Here is a 23,278-nt window from a genome sequence, read left to right as displayed (position 1 = left end):
GCCCTAGACCACTGCGCCACCCGGGAGGCCCAGGGTAGTTGGGCTTCTTCTTATGGGGGTTGGGTTTCAGGGCGCGTGGGGGGCGACAGGGGGCCTGGCTGGCCCTGAAGAAGTTGGTTAGATGAGTACTTAAAGGCTTATATCTATATTTTGGAATGTTGGATGTTGATTTTGGGAGGCTTCCATCATGGAAAAAGGACCAGACCACTTGTTTTGTTAGTTAACCTAAACGAATCACGACCCTCTATAGAATAACAACAGTGACAACAGTTGACTGCTATTTAAGTAATAGTTTGACTGTCAAATCCATGTATTGGTGTGTGGCCATTGACTTTTATGGAAAGACCGCCCCCAAATGTTCTGTGCCATTTCCTAGGCATTTCATTAACTCCGCGTTCTAAGTTCTGCGCATCTCAGCGCTTGGAAAAATCAATGGTACAAAACCTAAGATATTGATCTGTTTAAAACAATCAATCTTATGTCATCGTGATGTCTTTAAACTTTAAGACTAACATCACCAATCTGAGGTTAACATTTTGTGTAATTCCACAAAGTTTAATAGGGTGAAAATGAAAGCTTGTGTAGGGTAGTAACACAAACTGTCCGCATTAGGGAAATTTGCGCAATATACAATTTACTATAGCAAAAAAATTCAACATGTCAATTTAAGATGATTGTATTTGTTGCCTACTTACAAAGTTTTACCAAAAGTACATATATTTCAAGGGACATAACACTGAAACCCCTGGACATGGGTGGGGAAATATTTGTGTGACGACCTAAAATGGGGGCAGAAGCTCACCAGCACCCCATCTTATATGTCCAACCACCCCTGAAAGTCAGACTCTATTGAAGCACCTACAGTGGTGTAAAGTACTTAAGTAAAAATACTTTCAAGTACTACTTAAGTAGTTTTTGGAGGTATCTTTACTTTACTATTTATAGTTTTGACAACTTTTACTTTACTACATTTCTAAGGAAAATAATGTACTTTTTACTCCATACAGTTTCCCTGACACCCAAAAGTAATAGTTACATTTTGAATTGCTAGCAGTACAGGAAATTTGTCGGTTGGATGTACTGCCAAATTCTCTAAAATGTTGTTGGAGGCGACTTATGGTAGAGAAATTAACATTCAATTCTCTGGCCGCAGCTCTGGTGGACATTCCTGCAGTCCGCATACCAATTGCACAATCCCTCAGAACTTCAGACATCTGTTGCATTGTGTTGTGACAAAGCTGCACATTTTAGTGGCCTTTTGTCCCCAGCAAAAGGTGCACCTGTGTAATGATCATGCTGTTTAATCAGCTTCTTGATATCGTGCACCTTTCAATGTGGATGGATTATCTTGGCAATGGAGAAATGCTCACTAAAAAACTTTTTAGGCGTATAAAACATTTCCGGGATCTTTCATTTCAGCTCATGAAACATGGGACCAACCTTTTACATGTTGCGTTTTTTTGTTCAGTATAGTTTATTTTATTACAAATATAGCAGTATACAGTCCTCCAGATATCTGTTGACAAGGACATACATCACTGTGTATTTGTTCCTCTGTACATACAAAAATGGCCAAACATTTTTTGTTGTTGCCATTTTCCATTGTTACTAACTTGTACTGGTTAAAAGTATGATTAAAGAAGAAGAAAAAATGTGTAAGTTTTGGAAACCATGTTTAGTACATCTAAAAGAGACAATGAGAAATTCATGGTTCAACAAGATATTATAGCCATCAAAAGGGTCGAATTTTAGCATTGATTGCACTTATGATACAGTACTTTATAGCTTTGATTGGTCACAGAATATATGACATGAAGGGGGGGATGTAATTACCTGAATTACTGTAGATTTGAATAGTTTAGTTAATCAAAAGTGAAGTATGGTTATAAGTCCAATGGGTGTTGTTCATATACCACTCTGACTCAAAATCAATATATTAGATACATACTATTTATCAGCATATGGACAGATTATTGCCATCAACTGCTGGTTGCAAGTTATATTACCCTGTTTGTATCTTTTGGAACAATGGTAATTAAGATGATTAAAATGATGTAGAATAGATAGATGGGTTCCCACTGGTGTCACAGGCATCCACAGGTCTTGACCACCATGTTGCGATGCTTCTTTAGTATCACGTTGTTGTTGTCATCGTAGAAGAGTACAGAGATGGGACTGAGCTTGGTGGGTGCGCAGCACGCTTTGGGAACCTCATCCGGCTTCAGAAGGTGAACCTGCCATTGAAAACGGTAAATCAGACCCATTCATACATGCATTTTCATATAGTCAATGATCATATCCTGTTATAAAAGAGATATGGGTTATTTACGCAATAAGGCCCAAGGAGGGGTGGTATATTGGCCATATACCACAAACCTCAGGAGGTGCCTTATTGCTATTAGAACACCTACTCATTCAAGGGGTTTTCTTTATTTTTACTATTTCCTACATTGTTGAATAATAGTGAAGACATCAAAACTATGAAATAACAAATGGAATCATGTAGTAACCAAAAACGTGTGAAATGTATCAAAACATATCATATATTTGAGATTCTTCAAATAGCCACCCTTTGCCTTGATGACAGCTTTGCACACTCTTGGCATTCTCTCAACCAACTTCACTTGGAATGCTTTTCCAACAGTCTTGAAGGAGTTCCCACATATGCTGAGCACTTGTTGGCTGTTTTTCCTTTATTCTGCGGTCCTACTCATTTCAAAACATCTCAATTTGGTTTAGGTTGGGGGATTGTGGAGGCCAAGTCATCTGATGCAGCACTCCGTCACTCTCCTTCTTGGTAAAATAGTCCTTACACAGCCTGGAGGTATGTTGGGTCATTGTCCTGTTGAAAAACAAATGAATTCTCCTGAGTGGCACAGTGGTCTAAGGCAAGTAGTGCAGTTAAAGATCCTGGTTGGAGTCCAGGCTCTGTCGCAGCCGGCCGCGACCGGGAGACCCACGGGGCGGCACACAATTGGCCCAGCATCGTCCTGGTTACGGGAGGGTTTGGCCGGCAGGGATATTCTTGTCCATCGCGCTCTAGCGACTCCTGTGGCGAGCCGGGCGCAATGCACGCTGACAGGTTACTACATGATTCCATATGTGTTATTTCATCGTTTTGATGTCTTCACATTTTTTCTCCAGTGTAGAAAATAGTAAAAATAAAGAAAAACCCTTGAATGAGTAGGTGTTCTAAAACTTTTGACCGGTAGTGTAGAGCCTTCATTGCTTTTTTCCGTGGGCTGTGGCCCCCCTTGTCTGAATTTGGTCAATATGTCCTCCAAAAGACTTTTATAGCCCACTGTGGCAAAGACTAGACTTTCAGGAGTTAAACAACACAAATTAAAAAATCACCTTGTTTGTTTCATTCTTCCATCATAGCTAGTGACTTTATAAAACACAATATTTGGTATTTGTATTTTATATTATACCAACGATATAGGAAAGCATCTGGTGGCAAAATAGCCAAAAATATATAGGGTGTACACCCATCAAATTCTTAATTCATTCAAGGTTTACAAATATGCCCAATAGAACATTATGTCAGAAAACAATAGTCGAAACCAAATGTCTCTACCATATATGGTTGAAAAGTTGCCGACGATTTACTCTGAGAATTGAACCTCACAACACCAAATATGGAACACTTACAACCAAGTGCGGTGCAGTCTAAACTAGCAATGGTCACAGCAAATGATCGTTATTATTTCATCAACACTGTCAAGTACAAGTATATTAATGTTATAATATTGTAGAGAACAAGCTAATGTTTAATTCTATGTAATTTCTAATGACATCAGGGCAAGAAAACGACTTTTGGACATGAATTTCGTAGCTTCCTCTTGAATTGAGCCTTTTTCTCTCTACATTGTAAGTGAATATATAAAAAGAACATATGTGATTCATCAGAAGCTTTTATCCAAAGCGACTTACAATAAAAGCTGCTGTCGTTTATGTATGGGTGGTGATGGGAATCGAACCCACTGCCCTGGTGTTGCAAGCGTCATGCTCTATCAACTGAGCTACGAAGGAGCACCACGTGATGAAATGATGACAAGCAATTTTAACGGATTCTAAAGGGAATCATAGAATTCCAAACTCTTTTCTATGGCGACACAGTTGGCAATTTTGTAAACAATACTTTTCGAACGTGTGTTGCCAAGAGACATCTAACCGACGTTCTATGGAACGTTTTCTGTGCGAAAACAACATCTTCAGTTTGCTGCTGACAACAAACTTGATTGGTTTTTGACACCTGAGATAGAACAATCTACTGGAAAATGCCTGGGTGCTTTTCAAAACTGGCGGAGAGAGTGCGTGGACGTCGGCGGCCTACTGTGTCGACAGGTTGTTCAAATTCATTTGTGGCTTGTTTTTCTTGTCCTTTTCTGTTTTACAGGGTTCGTGATCGTCGACAGGTGGACAGCGACAGCAAAGAGGGTATGTGGAGTTTAAAACTCTTATTTTACTACGTTTAACAATGAAATTATAATTAGCGAAATGTTGTGTATTTCTATAATTCAGACTTGGCAAAAATGCTTGTGCTAGAGATGTTGTAGCTAGCTAGCTTGCTAGCTAACATTAACTTCAGTAACTGTTGCTAAGCGATTGACTTTTGCTACCTAGCTAGCTAGTATTAGCAATCTTGCTTCGTTTTATGTCCTAACACTTGTTTATTTTATATTCCAATGTTCCTAATTTTAGAAACGACTGTCCTGGATGAGGTCCAGTTGGATGTGCCATTGGATGATGTGCCAGATGTTCCACAGCTGCCAGACCTCCTTGATGTCCAGAATGCTGCTATCATCCTTGACGATGTGCCAGATGTGCAGACTATCCTTGAGGTACAATTTTCTGAAAGTTTGGGGTTTTATGTTTGAAAAATATCCCAGATATTCAAGTTGTGTCTCTATGACAATAAACAAATCTCTTGTCTGCTTTCTGCTTTAGGAGGCCACTGGCAAATGGCAGTTGATTCCGATTAGGTTCAGCCCCCTGTACTGTGGGCCTGTTGTGATCAGGGTAAGAGACCCCCACACAGAAACACACAGTCACATCACAGTTACAATGTTTACTGTGTCCAACATGAATGTATTGTAATGTGCAGAACAATGCCGGTCCGGTGGTTAAAGCGTGGAGAACTTTCCAGTTCATCAGCCCCATCATCACCTACATGCGTGGGGGATCCCAGGTATGTGTCTTTGTAACTACCTAATCCTAATCTACATTGTCAGTCATTTGATCTTGATGGAAATGTGTCACAGCAATTGCTGAAGGGGTTTTGTTGATGTTGTCTTGTTGTTTATCTCAACAGCAGGTGGTGCTGAGGATGCACCACGTGAGTAGGGTGAGAGGCCTGGAGACTCAACTGGTGTGGGCCATCTCCAAGGAGACAGCCAGGCTTAGTCCAGAGGGCATCCCCTACTGTGCCACCAAAGTGCAGTCCATCACTTGGATCCAGGTAAGACGTAAATACTACTGAAATAGTATTAGATTAGGCTTTTCTTCACTTATTCCATTTGGCCTCAACATGTATTCTCTCTCTGTCAGCGTGTGGCTGGCAGGGTGACCCACTATGCGTCTCACCTCCGCCACGAGACGTCTGTGGACGTGACGCTTGGCTGCTACCAGGTAAATAAACGATTTCCTATGTATATAGACTAGACATTAGTGGGCATTTTTGCATTAGATTTGGTGTGTTTTCTAATAACGTGTGTGTGGTAAACAAGTGTGTTGTGTGTGTTTTGAGCAGCAGACTGATGTCTCAGTGGTGTACGCCACTCTCCACATGGGGCTGGACGGGCTTCTCTCATCTTCAGCGTGGTCGGAGGCTGCCTCCTTCTCTACGTCCACCACTCAGCAGTTCACTGACTCAGAGCCTGAGGGCCACAACTGCTATGAGGTCAGACGTTACACACACATACTATTGACTAGGAGCATTAAGATCCTTCCAATGACCGATTGTTTGTTATGTCATTGCATTGGTCACTGATTTTGAATGCTTGTTTTGTTGTCGTAGGGCTGGGCGGAGGACCTGCTGCCTGAGGAGAGGGAGGTTCCTCTGCTAAAGTGAGTTCCTCTAAATGTCTGTGTAGTCTGGGCTTGTGAGATGCTGAAGGATAGTGGTCATAATGCTGTTATCCCCCGTTGACTCTAATGGTTGACATGCTCCATTCCCTCCCTTTCACAGCCTCTACCTTACCACCAAGAGAGTGGAGGATATCTCCCTGAGGCTCGTCTCCCTGCGCCAGGCCTTCACTGTGAGTGGACCCACTTTTCATTTTCTCTGTGACTTCTTGTTCTGTCTCCTAGAGGAAGATGTCTCACCCTAACTCTTCCCTCTTCCCTAGACCCTGCTTGGTTCCACCCTGAGCAGGAACCATCTGTTTGTGGCGGGAAAGGTCCTCCTGGGCGCACTGGTTCAGGCCAACCACATGGTAACTCACTAACTCATTCTCTTTCAAGGGAAAGAGAGCGTCCCTGAGGGGATATGTGTTCTGTTCACTAAGATGCTCTTTTCTTTGTCATAGGACGATGCCAAGTTCCTCCGTACCTATAAGGACTTTGTGGACTACCTGAGTGACCCCTCCAAGCGGAATGACATTGAGAGGGAGCTGGCTGAGGCAAAGGTGAGTTCATTAACTCTTTCAAGTCTCACTGAGTTCTTCCACATGCATGTCTTTTATACATCACAGTAGCTGATCTATATGAAATCATTCCTATTTTCTCCAAACGTGTTTTCTTGTCCTAGATCCATCATGTGAACATGATAGATGTCCTCTTTGAGCTGGTGCTGTTTGGGTTAATGACAGCTCAGAAGTCCCTGATGGTGGTAAGTAGCATCTCACTGGTACATGTTTTGATATCTCTATTAGCAGTTTCACTTAAATTCCTCTTCTCTTCTCTCCTCTTTTCTCCTCCTTTGTTTCATTTAGCACCCTGGTGGGTTCGTGGAGCGTCTGTACGCTCTCCTGTACTCCTTCCTGCCCACTGCTGCCAACATGGAGCCAGAGGCTGACAGATACCTGCTGCTGCTCAATGTAAGAGTCAATAGGTTACTTCCTGTTTACTTCCATATTCTTAGTGTACTTCCTTTTTACTTCCTTATTCATGGTTAACCAGGTTCCAATGCCATTTTAGGGGGACTATTTCTAATTGTCTCTCTCCTCTTGATAAGCTAGTAACTCCGAGCCCTTTTCTATGTGTTGTGTGGTGTTCTCTTCAGGGCGGGCTGATGGCTCTGCTAGATGACATGTTTGGGCAGCAGCTGGCCTGGTACTTTAACCCAGAGTCTCTGGTCACTGAGCTCTCCAGCCTCCTGGAGTACCACTTGGAGAACCTCATGGCCAGCATGTAGTCCTACTGCAGGGACCATACTCCTTTCTCCTTCTCTCTTTTGAAGGAATTGAGGACTTGAAGTGCTTTGTTGTACCCTGATTATTAACATCCATTAATTTAATGTATTCTCTTGTTTTCTCTCCCCACAGGATTCTTGTGACACTTTGCCGCCCAACAGGGATCTAGACACCAATGCACTACATTACTTTGCACTGAATTTTACATTTTTAAATAAAACAAGTTGTAGTTCAAAAACATTTTGGTTTCCGTCTTTTCATTTATTTGATTTTATGACCATTTCCTCTTCCTAGAGTTATAATGCTAATATTAGATTATTACATGAACAATGACGCTGTTTTATCTGCATTTGGAAATAAAAAACAACTTGTTGATTTAAAGTTGATTTAAAGATCCTACAGGCCCACACTTTATATGCTTTTGTACTGTGGTTTGTGATACTGTACTATTTAAAAACATGTAGGACTACATACACTGAGTGCACAAAACATTAGGAACATCTTCCTAATATTGAGTTGGTCACCCTTTTTCCCTCAGAACAGCCTCAATTCGTCGGGGCATGGACTCTACAAGCTGCCCTAAGCGTTCCACAAGGATGCTGGCCCATGTGTCAAGTTGGCTGGACGTCCTTTGGGTGGTGGACCATTCTTGATACACATGGGAAACTGTTGAGCATGAAAAAACCAGCAGTGTTGCAGTTCTTGACACACTTAACCCGGTGCGCCTGGCACCTACTACCATACCCCGTTCAAAGGCAGTTAAATCTTTTGTCTTGCCGATTCACCCTTTGAATGACAAACACAATCAATTTCTCAATTCTCTCAAGGTTTTAAAATCTTTCTTTAACTCCCCTTCATCTACACTGATTGAAGTGGATTCAACAAGTGACATCAATAAGGGATCATAGCTTTCACTTGGTCAGTCTATGTCATGGAAAGAGCAGGTGTCCTCAATGTTTTGTATTATCAGTGTGTGTAGTAACCTGGTGCAACAGTATAACTTTAAACAGTCCCCTCGCCCTGACTCGGGCGCGAACCAGGGACCTTCTGCACACATCAACAACGGTCGCCCACGAAGCATCGTTACCCATCGCTCCACAAAAGCCGCGGCCCTTGCAGAGCAAGGGGAAACACTACTTCTAGGTTTCAGAGCAAGTGACGTAACTGATTGAAACGCTATTAGCGCGTACCCGCTAACTAGCTAGCCATTTCACATCCGTTACACTGGTACAGTATAAAGTATACCACTAGAGTCTATGTCATGGAAAGAGCAGGTGTCCTCAATGTTTTGTATTATCAGTGTGTGTAGTAACCTGGTACAGTATAAAGTATACCACTAATTGCTTCAGTCTTGAATGTTACTTCTCACTATCCCTACTTTACATTAACAGTCTGCCATTGTAGACTCCAGTAACTTGGGTATCTTCGTTTTTTATATTTGCCGTTAATGTCTGAACCATTTACCATCTTTCCCACTGAAACCAGTAATGTTAGCGTTCATGTGAGAGAGGGTGTAGTAGTGCATACTGACCACTAGTTGGATCATAGCGTGGTTGGTGGCGTTCATGCAGGAACCCAGAGGGTAGAGGCATTCTCCATCACAGTAGAAGGCAGAGTAACCCGTAGGAGCCAATACCCAGTCCTAATGGAGAGAAACACCATAGAAATCGAATGACAAGATTAGATGAATGACTAGAATAGACTCTTTCTTAGAGAAATACGTGATAAAGAATGCAAAGAACATACTTTACAATGCACATCCTACACAAATGCCTTGCTTCCCTAAATAATACTAACTGTGTGTTACAGCAAATAAGGTGGTACAATGTTAGCTCATGATTATCTATTCAGTACAATGAATCGTTAAGAGAGACAGAATCTCACCTTCCAGCCTAGATCACTGAAGCTCACATATAATTCATGTCTCTTACAAGCCTGACGCCCACTGTTGACATGGCTGTGATCTGAAAGGGACCAAAAAATATGTAATGAACCAGCAGAGACTGTAATGTACACGTTGGAATTAAAATAAAATTCATAATTAAATGTAAATGCAACTTAAGTAATTTTGTAATTGGGACGAACTATCCCTTTAAACTGCATAAAACAAGGTTAACAACAAGACGAAAAACCAGTGTTGTCCCCTGACCTTGTAGGACCTCACCATGTATACTGGGCAAGGGCAGGTCGTATTTGGGCTTCTTCTTATGGGGGTTGGGTTTCACGGCCCGCGGGGGGCGACAGGGGGCCTGGCTGGCCCTGAAGAAGGTCACCATGAAGGGCTGTTTGGAGCGGGGGCCCCTACGACCCACCAAGCCTACCCACCCAGCAGACAGGGACCGGTCTGAGAGAGAAAGAGAACAGTCTTGAGGTAAACCAAAACAGAATATCTCCATTTCTATGTATTTACAATTACAGACACTATATGACATTACAGTGTTACTGCATGTATCAGTGTTGTATTCTAAGTGAACCTCCCTCCTTATTCAAAGGCATAATAATCAAGAAATCCACTTTGTGGGAAATCACCTCCACAGAGCATTTTCTGACCCTGGCCATAGTATTAACTCTATGAGGCTCACCATCCTCTGTCTCCACATAGAGCCGGATGCCCAGGTTACTGCGGGGGTGCAGAAGCCATCGGTTGCTGGCCGAGGTCACGTCAAAAGCCAGCCAGCCCTCCTGCCCCGCTGGCACCGATTGCATGTCCAGCAGCACCAGCTCTGGCTCTCTGAGGAACATCGAGGAGTAGCATGAGACAACAAATCCGGGATAGATACGCAAAACACATTGCATGGCCATGCAGTAGAGAGAGACGGCCACTGAGCTTCAGCTCTCGAGAACCAAGCTTGTACAAGGCGTCCTCACAAGCCACAACGTGGCCAATTAGTTATTTTGCAAGGAGTTCTGTGAGGCCAGAGTGAAAAGCAAAACAAATTCGACATTGCATTTTGCCAAAGCAACAAACAAAAATCTGGAACGATAAGCCAAACCATGGTGTATAGAGAGAAGGGAGAGCATGTCAAGAGAGTGAGGGGAATCATAAAAAATGCACTCTCTCTTTCATCCTTTTTGACGCAAAACCCCCAAAGTTGTTCGTATAAATGTGTCAGAGAGAGAGAGCGTTAAATAACCAGCTGATCTAGTGGCAGGAACCTGTGTTTGTTCTCCCGTTGGATCTCGTAGACGGAGATGTGCAGGCTGCGGTTGGCCCTCTGGCCCATGGTCAGGGTCTTGTAAATGCGAAACTCTGCAGCCGTGACTGTCTCCCCCTGCGGGAGGGGCGTCAGGTCAAAACGGAACTCCTTCCAGTACGGCCGTGGCTGCAGCAGGTCACGCTCTTGCTCCACTGAGAGAGAATTGGAGAGGGAGGTCGATGTAATGCCAAATCATTTTTCCCACATTTAAACAACGCAACGCCTCATTCACACGTGCTCACATCCACTCTACACATTACTTCCACTCCCCTCAACAAGCCCCGAAAAGACCAAGACAAACAGAGATATACTCATTGTACGATACAGTGTATGATAAAGACATTCCCACATGACACAAGGAGAAGGGAGAAGAGGGGGACGAAAGAGCAATTCACGGAGCAATGAATCTAACATGAAAGTGGTGAATGAGAAGACCGAGGGAGAGAGAAGAGCAACAGAAGTGGGAAGGTGTCGAGGGAGACGGGAGGATGAGTGACTGAGTCAATGGAAATTAGGGTGAGAGAGCAGAGCAGACATGTGTAGCGAGGTGTGCATGCGATGCCCAGTGAAGGAGGACAGGATGGTGATAACGTAGAGATGGGAGAGAGAGGCGATAGGGAAAGACGGAGAAAGATGGGGAAAGCCACGCACACGCTGGTCTCTCGCCACAGACGCAGTGTCTCAAGCAAGACTGCGCACACGCACCCAAACGCACTCTCGGGAGCCCTGCAGAGCACATTAACAACCACGGTCGGGGCCCTGTAGTGTGCTGTAATTAGAGACACTAAGGGCCTTCAACCGCAGCAGCTGCTCAACATACACACCACTAACTACAGGTTGGGGATTATTTTTAGAGCGTTCCTCTGCTGTTTCTCCATTTGTGTGTGTGTGTGTATCAGTGGGGCCTGTAATTCCTTACAGCTGTGTCCCCTACGCACTGTCTTGAGCGCGTTGCATGGCCTTGACTGGGTCGGATTGATATGGTGTGTGTGTGTGTGTGTGTGTGTGTGTGTGTGTGAGATGGGTGTATTTTTGATTCCAACTGACAGGGGCTATAAATGAGAAACTGTCTAGATTGGTTAGATGGCCTTGAAATGGTGGTTCAAGGCGACACACCAGACATTGTCAAAATAAGATCTAGTGAAACATTAACTGAAATGTATAATTACGGTTTTTGTTATTTTTGTGTAATGTATGATACAGTAATACAAGTTATCATGCATGTCAAAATACTGTAGAAAAACTAGCATATCAAGTGTCGAAGCAATGCAAAATGTGAAGAGAAATAACATGGAATCATGTTTTCCCACGGTAACAAGGTTTTCCATCTTATTCCAGGAGAGATTAGCGGAAGGAAATGACTGGGAAAAGGATGTTTAATTTGTAATGCTGTCAGATAAGCATCTGTAGGTCTACTGTCTGGGCTGGTGCAGCACAGGAAAAGTATCGCATGTGATAACAAGACTGTCCCTGAGAGGTGAACTGGTTCAAAACTACATAACGTTGCCAGGTTGGCCTCATTTCTCATTGAACAATCCAACAATATGTCCTTTATTCAGTTACTGGGCTCTTTTGCAAGACATATAAAGGATCACAGGAGAAGTTTTCGGCCAGATCAGGCCGTGGGGCTTCTATTTGGAAATCCATTGGCTGAACAAACAACTCCCAACTAATTGGATAACGAGTCACAAACAATAGCCAATTAAAACACAGGATTTTTTAAAATCGCTGGTGTATCAACGGTCAGTAACTCACCCAGGTTGACGAAGCTCATGACCGTGTCCGCCTCGCTAACCACTGTCCCAAGCGGCGCAGTGTACGTGTTGAGCGTGGGCAGGGCGGCATGGCTGACGTGGCCCGTCAACCCATCTGCACCGCCGAACCCCAGACCCCCTACCCAATTCCCCATTCCGTTTCCCTCATCCCCCTTGGCCGACACAGCGTGGTACAGGTCCAGCATGAAGAGAGGGGCTGAGGAGGGCGGTCGGAGGGGAGGATGGGGTCTGGGCCGACCCGGTAGACCCAGGATGGACAGGATCTCCCTCTGCATCTCCTTCTTTTCTCGGTTGCTGAGGCGGCGGAAGCTGGAGTGGACGACTCCTTGGGCCTGGTGGCCCCAGAGACAGAGCAGCAAGGGGACGAGGAGGAGAGCCATAGGGAAGAGTGGGAGTTGGAGAAGGCGTCTGTAGGTGTACTTGCTGCTGTTGTCATGGATGTGTCTTCTTCCTGTACAGGGGCAGGCGTGGGTATAGACGCACGTTCTGAAGCCATCCGGTCTGTCCAAGCTCTGTGTGGTTTGAGGGAGATCTTCCAAGGTGTCCGTTGCCATAGTGGAAGAAGCTCTACCCGGATCTTTTTCTATTCTCTCTATTTGTAACCTACAAGTCTGGTTGGTTTTTCTTTGTTCTTTTGGCCTTCAGTCCACAAGAGAGCAAATAATATTCTGCAATGCACACCACAGAGGGACTGTTACTGTGTCTCAAACAATTTGCATGTGCCCTGTCTGTCTGTGTACGCCAAACTGTTTGTCTTGCACGTATCCGTCACTGACAAATGCACCTCTGTGATTTGTGATGAGATGTGTTTAGATCAACGGTGGACACTAAGAGATGTTTACTCATTTAATTCCCTCTGTTTATCTGTCGCCTCCTCCCTTCCTCTACTACTTTAAATCTCTCAACCACCGCTTGTCTTTTCTCTTCTACCCTAACACGACTCTACACATGTGATACACACAGACAATGAAATGAAAGGGTAAAATTACAACTTTTTTTTATGTGTTTTGATGAAAACAAATCTCTCCCTTTGGAGAAGTACATTTGATGGAGGTTGAAAGTGGATAAATCAAAGGGCAGGTGCTACCAAGATTGGTAGTCAATCAAATTTGAGAGAATTAAATAATCAGACCGTTTTCCGAAGGATAAGGAAAAAACAGCACACCTGTCGCGCCTCAACGTTGGCTGGCAGGCAACAACCTGATCCCACGCAACGAACAAGGAGTCAAATCCTCACACAGGGGAAATGATCTGTCGACCACCTCTCTTGATCAATAATTCTTTAATCCACAATTGCAGAGTACTTTTTAATTCATTAAAGATCCTTTGTTTGTTAGGTCCACTTGCGTCTTTAACTCCAGATGTTTCCAGATGTCTTCCGCAACCTTTGTGTAGCTTCTACTTAAAATCCTTTGTGCGTTCAGTATTTAAAAAATATATATATTTCTGATTAGTCTTTTATTCCTCACTATTGTATCATTCTTTTGAATTCCCCCAAACCACCTGTTCCAAGTGGAGAACAATGCCAGTATGTTTGTCAGCGTACTGTAGTGTGCACTCAGAGTTGACATCATGTAAGGGTGCTTCGACACTGGTTGAGTTGTCCATCACCAAGCGGGAGTGTCCTATACAGCCTCCTCCCTCTCCCCACATCCTCTCCCAACTCTTCCCTATCCCTCCCTTTGGGATTTTTAAAATCTCCCTCCCTTTTATCTTTTCGTCTTCTCATGACCACTTCCTTTCATGGGAAAGCATTATGGAATCTTTGGTGAAAAATACATACACCGAATATATTTCTATGTTTTGAGATTTAGAAAAATATATTTCTCTATATAAAACACGTGGATTAGCAGTCGTAGCGTATCTTTAAACCCAGTACTAACAGAAGGAATGGAGACTGTTGTAGCTTAAGGTGTATTGACAAAACGTGTACCCCATAAAATTGTTTGTTTTCGGTATTTATACGTTTTAATATCCTGTCAAACAGTTGTCTTTACCTCCTTCCAGTTTGACTGCAATCCGGTGTGTGGGCTAGCAAGGGATTTGAGGGGAGAAATGACACGGACTCAAATATAGTAGTGAGGGTCAGTTCAATGCCAGTTTGTGTTTGTTTGACTTCAAAAGCACCCTGGGACTTGCGGCCACTTTGAACAGCAAAAATACTGACAGACCAAACCAAACGCCATATTTTCTAAGGCCAGGGAGTCAGAAGTGCCAGGAATGAGTAATTTCTGTGGTATTTTTGTTTTTCTTTCTCCAGTGTTGAGGGATTTTAGGGCCGGAGAGAGGAATGACGGATGGAGAGGGAAAGGTGACAGAATGCTAGTGAGTCCGTCAGCCTGTTGTCGGAGTAAGGATAGGTGGTGAGGACAGATGGGGATGGTGGGAGAGGATGTGAGTGGGTTTGGATAGTTCCATGTAAACACAGACACACAGCTGCACAGGGAAGACTATAACGACCAAACCCCATCTGCCAAATAAACCAAGGTGATTTTCATTTTCTCTCTCTAACGGAAAGGACGTAATAGCTCCATCTCCTCCTCTAACACACACAAACCAAGTCTTATATTTAGCTACTGTGGAAGCAGAGAATGAGATAGACCTCAGCTACATTTCCCACAATATACTGTAGGATAAAAAGCAGCAGAGAAACACACCCATCCATGACCACAGAGAGACCTCCCACCCTCTCTTGAAGATCCTACTACAGGGCGTGTTCTTATCTCTGGAGACGCTAATTGCACCCCAACCCTAATTACCAAGCCATTTCCGGTGTGCAGAGACTGTGGTCTACAGACTCAAGGACACGCATGGAAACACACATGTGAACATTGCGTGTACGTATACACACACACACAGACAATTTCCCCCCAAATGATATTAAAATCAATCCACAATGACAAAATATTTCTTCTTTTTTTTACTGCAAGCATATTTTTTAATACAAAATGAGAACAAAAAGGTTTATAATCTTATATTTTTATTTTACACAATTGACTTCTAACCGCCTCCCCCACCCTCCATATTTTCTCTTCATCACACTGTGAATAACACCAAAAGGTGACTTCCTCTCCTGCGCCCGGATCCCCACCCCCAAAGAGACAATAAATACATAAAAATCACCTTAAGATGTCACTTGCGTTCATTAGGTTTTCAGATACTTCAGCTCTCACATCAACAAACAGGGAAGCACATTTGCAGCCATCAAAGACACGACCATTCAAACGCCTATAAGGCGGGACACTAGGGGTTCACTCATTGGCCCCTTCAGCTCCCTTTCATTCATATTCGTAGTTTTTTGCCAAGTCAATGAGGGCAACCCCCTTTGGTCGTGTTCTGGGAGTTGTAGTCATTAGCAAAAAAAAAAAAAAGGCTGCCATGGGAATCAGTCAGCTTCCTGGTTGAGTAATGTTATGAAGAAGTAGAAACATACAACGTTGAAGAGAGGAGAGGGCATTTCCCTTGGTACAAAATATCATGACTTCATTCATCTTAATACTAATCATTCTCCAAGGTGATATGATACAGAACTGAAAAATAAATAAAAATGTTTTCTTAAGCTAGAAAAGCAACAAACAAAAAAATTGAACAGGATTATAAATTAACCAGAATGAAAGAAAGACATTCACAAATCAAATCTTTGCACGCGGATGACCTCTGATTTCTGTAACGTGTAACGACGACACGCGTTTACGCAAACATTTATGTTTGCTGCTCTGGGGGTTTCCAGTGGCAACGGAGGGGAGAGGGGCGAAGTGGAATTACAGCGATACAGACTGTCAGTGTGCGCCGGTTTTCAATCTCTAATCTGGAATAAGCGTAGCTTAAATTGTGTTAAATTGTGCATGTCCTTACAAGCCACTTCATTGTTACACATTTTGTCACATTTTTGCCGTTAGTGGGGTCCCACCAAGAAGTAATTTTAAAATTTGAGTGTAAGCTTCAGACTAATGGGGCCATATCACAACCCCTCCCTTCCATCAAACACACACTCCCACCTACCAACACACTGATTGTTGCAGTGGTTTGTGAGGACATTGCCGTGTGTATGTGTTTCCCACCACTTCCACAGTCTCCTAGGCTTGAGGTTTAGGCAGTTAGCGCAGTTCAGGAAGTTGTCAGTGGGGCAGCCCACACACTGAACATAAATCCACGCTAGTCCGGTTGTTCCCGACCCACAGACATGCTGAAGTGTCATTCCTCTTCACTTCCCAGTCCAGGAGAGTAAAAAAACAAGATGGCAGTCATTGGATATTTTCTGTTTAACTCCTGGTGAGAAACAATTTCCACAATACCCACAATCCAGTTCTTCGGAATGCCATTCTCCAGCAAGTTCTGAGTCCTTTCGTCACTACCCTCAATGTGTGTGTGTGTATTTCAGTTGTGTGTGTGTCAGTGTGTACATACACAAAGTAGTTAGTTACAAGGCTCTACCTAACGCTCTGTGGAACTCAGATTAGGTAAAAGTAAGGACAGAAATGTGCAACACAAATAAGGCAGCATCATGTTGGTTGGTTGTCGGTTCAAACTGCTGTGGCTTTCTCTGAAACAGTCTAGCACAATCCCGTTACGAGAGAGAGCGCACAGGAGACTGGAAGGCAAACTGGGATCTGGGTTCTAAAGGGGGAAGTTCTGTCCCGTTTCACCCCAGTCTAAGTGCACGAACCCGGGCCTCGATGCCCCCAGTGAGTGTATTTGAGTGTGTGTACGAGAGCGGGAAAAAATAGAAAGATATTTCTCCCCCTCTCTACCTGCCCTCCATACAGTAGTCTTGGTGCATGAATCCCATGCAAGCCCTATGGATGGATGTTTGGATCAAATGTGACACCCAATATGGCCGCCAGTAGTCTGTCCACTATAGAGCATCTCTTTGAATGGGAGACGGTCCGTTCTACTTGATCTAATTCTATAGTCTGGACATCTTCCTCTCCATTTCATCCTGGCTGGTGTTTGAGGGGCTGGGGTAGCCTGTGGAGTCAAACCAGCTCTATAGTTAGATGTATGACGTCTTTTTGACGTCTCCTTCATTATTTCTTCCCAGAAGCGGGTGTCTTGGGGCTTGGGGTCTTCTTGGAGATGGTAGGAATCTTGGAGGGCTTGGCCGCTCCTGGGCGCCGTGGGGTGTCCGAGGTGTCCGAGCAGGCCGAGCGCGTCTCCAGGAGCTCTGAGGCATCCGAAGCGTCGCTGCCCCGCCGGCTGCTGGCCCTGCTGCCTGCTCTGCTGCCCGCCCGGCTGGCAGCGCCACTGGCTCCCGATGGGGTACGTCTGGGGTCTGAGAGGAGGAGAGAGGGAGAAAGGAGGAGGGTAGGTAATGAGATAGAAAGTGAATAGAGAAAAAAAAAGAAAGATGTTTAGTCTCATTTTCATTACGGGAATCACATGTTCCAAGATAACACAAATAGAGAACTGAAAATAGGAATCAAAACTGCTATGAAAAATTAGGACTTTGTTCTTACCGGTGCGTCCAGATTTAGTAGAAGTGGGTGTAGCTCCTCCATTCTCTCCAGTCAGAGACCCTCGGCTGGAGTGGAAGGTGGGCCTCTTCAGCTTGGACCCTGAAACTGCCCCCTATAGACAGACACCGGGAATGTCAGACAGTGGCAAACTGTGCTTCTGAATACATTAAAGAAGTGTTTCTTAATCCTGGTCCTGAAGACACAAAGGGTTGCACATTTTTGGTTTTGCCTCAGCACTACACACCTGCTCGGGCAAAAACCAAACTGACACTTCGGGTGCCCGGGACCAGGATTAAGAAACATTTGTTTAAAAGTTCAATGCAGCTGTTTTCATCAATATCAAATCATTTCTGGATAACAATTAAATACCGTACTGTGATTACTTTTAACCATATTAATTGAAAACAAAAATAGCTTCTTAGCAAAGAGCAATTTCTTAAGCAAGAATTTTGCTAGGAGTGGTTTGAGTGGGGAGGGAAAACTGAAAATTGGCTGCTATTGGCAGAGGTTTGGAATTCTTTCTCATTGGTCTATTAACTCATTTGCCGCATGGAAGGCCAAAACTCTCATCAAAACAGGTTGACATTTCAGGCAGTCTTTTCAAACAGCTCTTACACTAAAAGGGCATTATCATCATTTTCACAATTTAAACGTTTTCCAACTCAGTGTGAAAACAATTATATATATATATATATATATATATATATATATATATATAAATATATATATATAAATATATATATATAAAATAAAATGTTTGACTGCATTTGCCCTTTAAAAGGTAGACTCCACAATATGACATCATCATACACGGCGGGACGACATCAACCAAACAGACGACAAGTCTGCAAAGGCTGTCACACCCTTTGGCTCTTCCCAATTTGAGTCTTGAGGCATGCCGACATTGGGAAGTCAATAGTGGATTTGAATTTGGTTGTTGTTGATGCTGCTTGTAGCCAGGATGTTGTCATGTTGTGCATGATGATGTCATATTGTTGCATCTACCTTTAACTAAAGGAGAAAGGTACTACTTTTAAGCATCATCCCCATACTAGCATAATACAGCAGGAACACGCCATTTGAAAAATGGCCAACAGACTACCAAACTAAATCCCTAGACACTACCAGATGGAGTTCGCTAATTATTATACAACTTCTCACTACTTGCTCTTTAAGAGGATGTCACTTTGAATCTCTTTCTATTGACCTACCGCCAGTCGCTTCTTGCCGGGGGCCTAAAATATTGTGACAATTCACGTATTAATACGTTTAACTGGATATTGAGCAAAAAAAACGTCGAAACAAGATATGACGCAAATATATTCAGTCTTAAAGCTGAATTTTAATGTCACGTCTTTTATGTCTTCATGGTCCCGTTGCACAGTGTGCACTATGCTGCGTGTATGGCCACCCCGTAAGTGAGTGACAGTGTGTGTGAGTTAGTGCATTATTAGTTCGCTGGGGCTTGGGACGGGTGGCGGGAGGGGTCAGTGTGTTACCTCGTGCCCAGGGGTGGTGTGGTCGTGGTCTGGGCAGGACTGGCACTTGGTTGGCGTTGGCGTTTTACTGTGTGCCAGCCAGGGCTTGGCATAGCCACGCGAGTTTGAGGACTGGGATAACCAAAGGGAAGGAGGGAGGGAATGAGGGAGGCAGCCAAGGAGAATAAGAGGAGGAGGAGAAGCAAGGAGAGGAGCAGGAAAGTAGAGGAAAGGAAAATAGGGAAGGGAGGAAGGGGTAGGAGGAGAGGCAGGTAGTGTAGCGCAGCGTGTTTTTGGTGCGACAGTGGAAGGATTTAAAAACACAGAACGAAAAACAGTACATTTTCCAAGCGAGGTTAGCAGGGGGTGGATTGGAGGGATTTAGGAGACAAAAGAAAGACAAAAACAAAGCAGAACCAGAAATAAAAATGTCACAGTTAAGGACGTGGTGATTGCTGTTGGACATGTAGAAACAAGACCATTTCAACACAGACAGACAAAAGACACAGACGATACAAAAATCACACAGACTACACAACTAACGATCAGTGACAACAACACAGATAATTATGGGTATTCTGAGTAATACGGTTTCATGCTTTCTCCTCCAAGACTGGCTGCATCTCTTCTTTAGACTCTGTTCATTCCTCATTTCTTGCACCTTGGTTGAACTGCTACACTAGGTAACGTGTACTTTTCCATTTTGACTGAGGCTACAGTGACCTGACTGATTGAATATATGACCAGTGGTGCTACACTAAGTAATTCAAAGCATAATTGTCTAGGGTTTAGGATTCAGTGGTATACGTGAGAAAGGCCAGAGGTGTTTCATTGAACTGAGCAGTGGAGGTTTCTCAGAGGAGGACCATCCTCCTCAGTGAATTTCCTAAAAATATTCAAAAAATGTACCATTTAAAAAAGTTGTCCTTTTTAGATTAATATATTTTGTATAGTTTTATGTCACAAAACAATTGATTAAAATACACGGTTTTGCAATGAATGTCTACAGTAGCATCAGCAGCACTCTGTTGGGTAGCACCATGGTGTAGCCGGAGGACAGCTAGCTTCTGTCCTCCTCTGGGTACATTGACTTCAATACAAAACCTAGGAGGCTCTTGGGTCACACCTCCTTCAATAGAATTACACAGTAATTATGACAACTTCAGGAGGATGTCCTCCAACCTATCAGAGCTCTTGCAGCATGAACTGACATGTTGTCCACCCAATCAAAGGATCAGAGAATTAATCTAGAACTGAAAACATAAGACAGCTAGCTAGCACTGCAGTGCATAAAATGTGGTGAGTAGTTGACTCAAAGAGAGAGAAAGACAATAGTTGAAGAGATTTGAACAAATACATTTCTTCCAAAATGAAGCAGAGGCAAGAAACTCTCGTTTGCAACTGCTGGACTAATGATTACACCCTAGATCAGCTAGATGCAGGCCATGTGTCACTATCTGTCACACAAATTTCTCTCGAACTGTGTGCACCTACGTTGTAAACTTTCATTCATAGTAGTAGCTTAAACCTATCGTTGTTACACTGAACTGGATGAATGGAATATGAATGACAGTCATCCAATACGCTGTAATAGAAGTAAGGCCATACTCATGAAAAAATATAAAAAATATTTAAAAAAAATCAGCTTCCCTCATCTTAAATGGCACTGACTGCCACTGGAACTGAGATCATCAATACTCGACCTTCAAGTGTAATCGACACACAATTAGTGCAATGAAGAACCAGTGTGACAACAACCATTGTTAGAAAGTGGGTGAGAAGATGGGCCACCGAGACAAACAAGACATGGTGAGAACAAAAACTCTGACATGGGGCCTCCCGAGTGGTGCAGCGGTCTTAGCCACCGCATCGCAGAGCTTGAGGCATCTTTACTTGGGTCATCGTGCTCAAGCGACTCCTTGTGGTGGGCCGGGCGCCTGCAGGCTGACTGGTCGTCAGTTCAACAGTGTTTCCTTCGACACATTGGTGCGGCTGGCTTCCGGGTTAAGCGGGCATGTGGCGTGGTTTGGCGGGTCATGTTTCGGAGGAGTCATGACTCGACCTTCTTCTCACCCGAGCGCGTTGGGGAGTTGCAGTGATGAGACAAGATCGTAATTGGATCGCAATTGGATATCACGAAATTGGGGAGAACATTTTTTACAAAACACATTGATTGACTGCAGTTTGTGAACATGTATTGTAGTATTGTTATGCATATGTGTCGTGTACTCTTGCAGTTTACATTTTAGTCTGTTTGCATTAGGAACACTTCCAGAGAAACCATGTCCACTTTCCTTTTCCACAGCGATTAAAGTAGCTTGTGTAATTGCTCAGGCCTATATTAAAAGACACTACCGATCTTTGTGACAGACTTCTACTGTAACTAACATGGTAACCAACATATGACGTGAAGAGAAGCAGGCAGATCTCTCTTTAAGGGCGATATAGTTCTATCACCTCGCTCCCATAGAACATAATACCACATTGAGTCAACAATGAGTACACCGGTTCGGTCAAGTTGTCATGGTCTGGGGAGCTTTTCCCATTCTAGTAATTGTATTTCTACGGGGAAGAAGGGGTTTGGGGGCACTTACTCTGGAGGAGGCAGTAGGGGTGGCGGGAGTGGAGGGCAGGGAGGCGCAGCTATGTGCGCTGTGCGAGGCTGAGGAGGAAGAGCGGGTGGGCGAGGCCGTGCGGGAGCCGGGTTTGGAGCGCCGGCCCCGGGAACGAAACGCTGCCAGGCCCTGGGAAGCTCCCTCCGGTAGGATGAACTTCTCACGCAGCTCCAGGTTGGTACGGCCTCGGGCTGGAGTGAGGGAGGACGGGAAGAAGGAGAGCGAGAGAGAGAGAGAGTGTGAAAGAAAGAGGGAGACAAAACAAGAGTCACGTTCAGTCAACTACGGACGCAGTGCATAGAGGCAGCGAGTCAGTGCTTCCCCGACGAGTCACTGCTCTCAGAGTCAGTGCACTGTGTGGTCGAGTCAGTGCTGAGTAGGGTAGGGGGAGGGGAGGGAATCAGAGTCAGTGAAGTGCACTTCTGGCTGGGCTACTTTTTAAGGGGAAGTGGGAGTGGGTGTGTTTGTGACGGTGTAGAGAATAGAGGAAGGCTGCAAGGCATCCTCACACAGAGGTTAGAGGTCAGTGTATCCAAACTACTAGAGAGAAAAATGTTTCCAAGTATGGAAGTATGGACCTAAATAGTACATTTTGATTTGTTATAGCCACACTAATAGAACAGCTGTTCTATGTCTGGTTATATAGCTAGAACACAGAGGTCTGTCTGTAAACCAAACCACAGCCTCTCTTCTCTCACTGCGAGGGAGTCGCTCCATTGACTCGTATATTCTTTCCCTAATTCATAAACAGTGTGTTTGGCGCGTTTATGTGGGGCATGCCCGGTTATGCTTTGGGGGAGCCCCACTACAGTACCATGGGGGACTCCCCTCCCATAGACACCCATAGAAGCATTCTTAGACAAGATAGTTCAGCAGCCCCAGCACACAACAACTTAAGCCCAGAAAAGCCAGCCACAGTGAGAAAGAGAGAAAGAAAGAGAGAGAGAGAGAGAGAGAGAGAGAGAGAGAGAGAGAGAGAGAGAGAGAGAGAGAGAGAGAGAGAGAGAGAGAGAGAGAGAGAGAGAGAGAGAGAGAGAGAGAGAGAGAGAGAGAGAGAGAGAGAGAGAGAGAGAGAGAGAGAGAAAGAGTGGTCAGCAGCTATACCCAGGACAGGACACACCCCCTCAGAGTCATCCACTAGCAACAGCAGCAAAGGCCAGTCAATAATAAATGGGTGCGCGCCCTGCAATTACATCCCCCAGCGAGTCAGGTGCACCCTCTAATTCAGTCCCCACCCGCCATCACATTTAAAGAGTGCTAATAGAAACCCAGGCTGGCCACACCCAGGTCTTAGACAGGCTCTGCTTTTTAATGGGACTGGCCCGTCAAACCGTGCAGCCATTTTGAATCCACATGGCAACCATCACCACCAAGACCAGGGCTGGCCAATCCTTTTTTGTTT

General features: G+C 44.1%; 2 protein-coding genes across 19 annotated transcripts in view; both read right to left on the bottom strand.

Annotated features, from left to right (window-relative positions):
• Positions 1 to 1,461: 1,461 nt before the first annotated feature.
• On the bottom strand, positions 1,462 to 15,191 carry LOC129819671 (bone morphogenetic protein 8B-like). 2 transcript variants are annotated; one of them, XM_055876143.1, is made up of 7 exons: positions 12,308 to 15,191; positions 10,512 to 10,704; positions 9,938 to 10,086; positions 9,505 to 9,699; positions 9,240 to 9,319; positions 8,887 to 8,997; positions 1,462 to 2,234 (listed from the first exon to the last, which is right to left on the bottom strand). In XM_055876143.1, the coding sequence occupies exons 1-7, from the start codon at positions 12,879 to 12,881 to the stop codon at positions 2,085 to 2,087; spliced, it is 1,452 nt and encodes a 483-aa protein (XP_055732118.1). In that variant the 5' UTR covers positions 12,882 to 15,191; the 3' UTR covers positions 1,462 to 2,084. The 2 variants fall into 2 exon arrangements, with proteins under 2 accessions (XP_055732118.1, XP_055732119.1); XM_055876144.1 differs by having other exon boundaries at positions 9,520 to 9,699.
• Positions 15,192 to 15,290: 99 nt separating this feature from the next.
• The window catches only part of LOC129819666 (microtubule-actin cross-linking factor 1-like), a 264,150-nt gene continuing 256,162 nt past the window's right edge, over positions 15,291 to 23,278 (bottom strand). For 16 of the 17 annotated variants that reach the window (XM_055876130.1, XM_055876131.1, XM_055876132.1 and 13 more), the window contains 4 exons: positions 21,856 to 22,067; positions 19,283 to 19,393; positions 17,784 to 17,895; positions 15,291 to 17,599 (listed from right to left, as the gene is read on the bottom strand). In XM_055876130.1, coding sequence (XP_055732105.1) covers positions 17,355 to 17,599; positions 17,784 to 17,895; positions 19,283 to 19,393; positions 21,856 to 22,067 — 680 coding nt within the window. In that variant the 3' untranslated portion in view covers positions 15,291 to 17,354. The remainder of the gene's footprint in view (positions 17,600 to 17,783; positions 17,896 to 19,282; positions 19,394 to 21,855; positions 22,068 to 23,278) is intronic. The other variant, XM_055876127.1, reaches the window with a different exon arrangement.

Source organism: Salvelinus fontinalis, chromosome 22, assembly GCF_029448725.1.
Source record: "Salvelinus fontinalis isolate EN_2023a chromosome 22, ASM2944872v1, whole genome shotgun sequence".
Lineage (NCBI taxonomy): Eukaryota > Metazoa > Chordata > Actinopteri > Salmoniformes > Salmonidae > Salvelinus > Salvelinus fontinalis.
This window is presented reverse-complemented; position numbering and strand designations above follow the sequence as displayed.

Excerpts from the sequence above, each read along its gene's own strand:
- LOC129819671 (XM_055876143.1), bottom strand. The coding sequence starts at position 12,881 with ATGGCAACGGACACCTTGGAAGATCTCCCTCAAACCACACAGAGCTTG. Across the intron at positions 9,320-9,504 it reads ACATGGTGAGGTCCTACAAG|ATCACAGCCATGTCAACAGT; the intron begins GTCAGGGGACAA and ends GGTCCCTTTCAG. Across the intron at positions 2,235-8,886 it reads ACGCTATGATCCAACTAGTG|GTTCACCTTCTGAAGCCGGA; the intron begins GTCAGTATGCAC and ends TTTCAATGGCAG.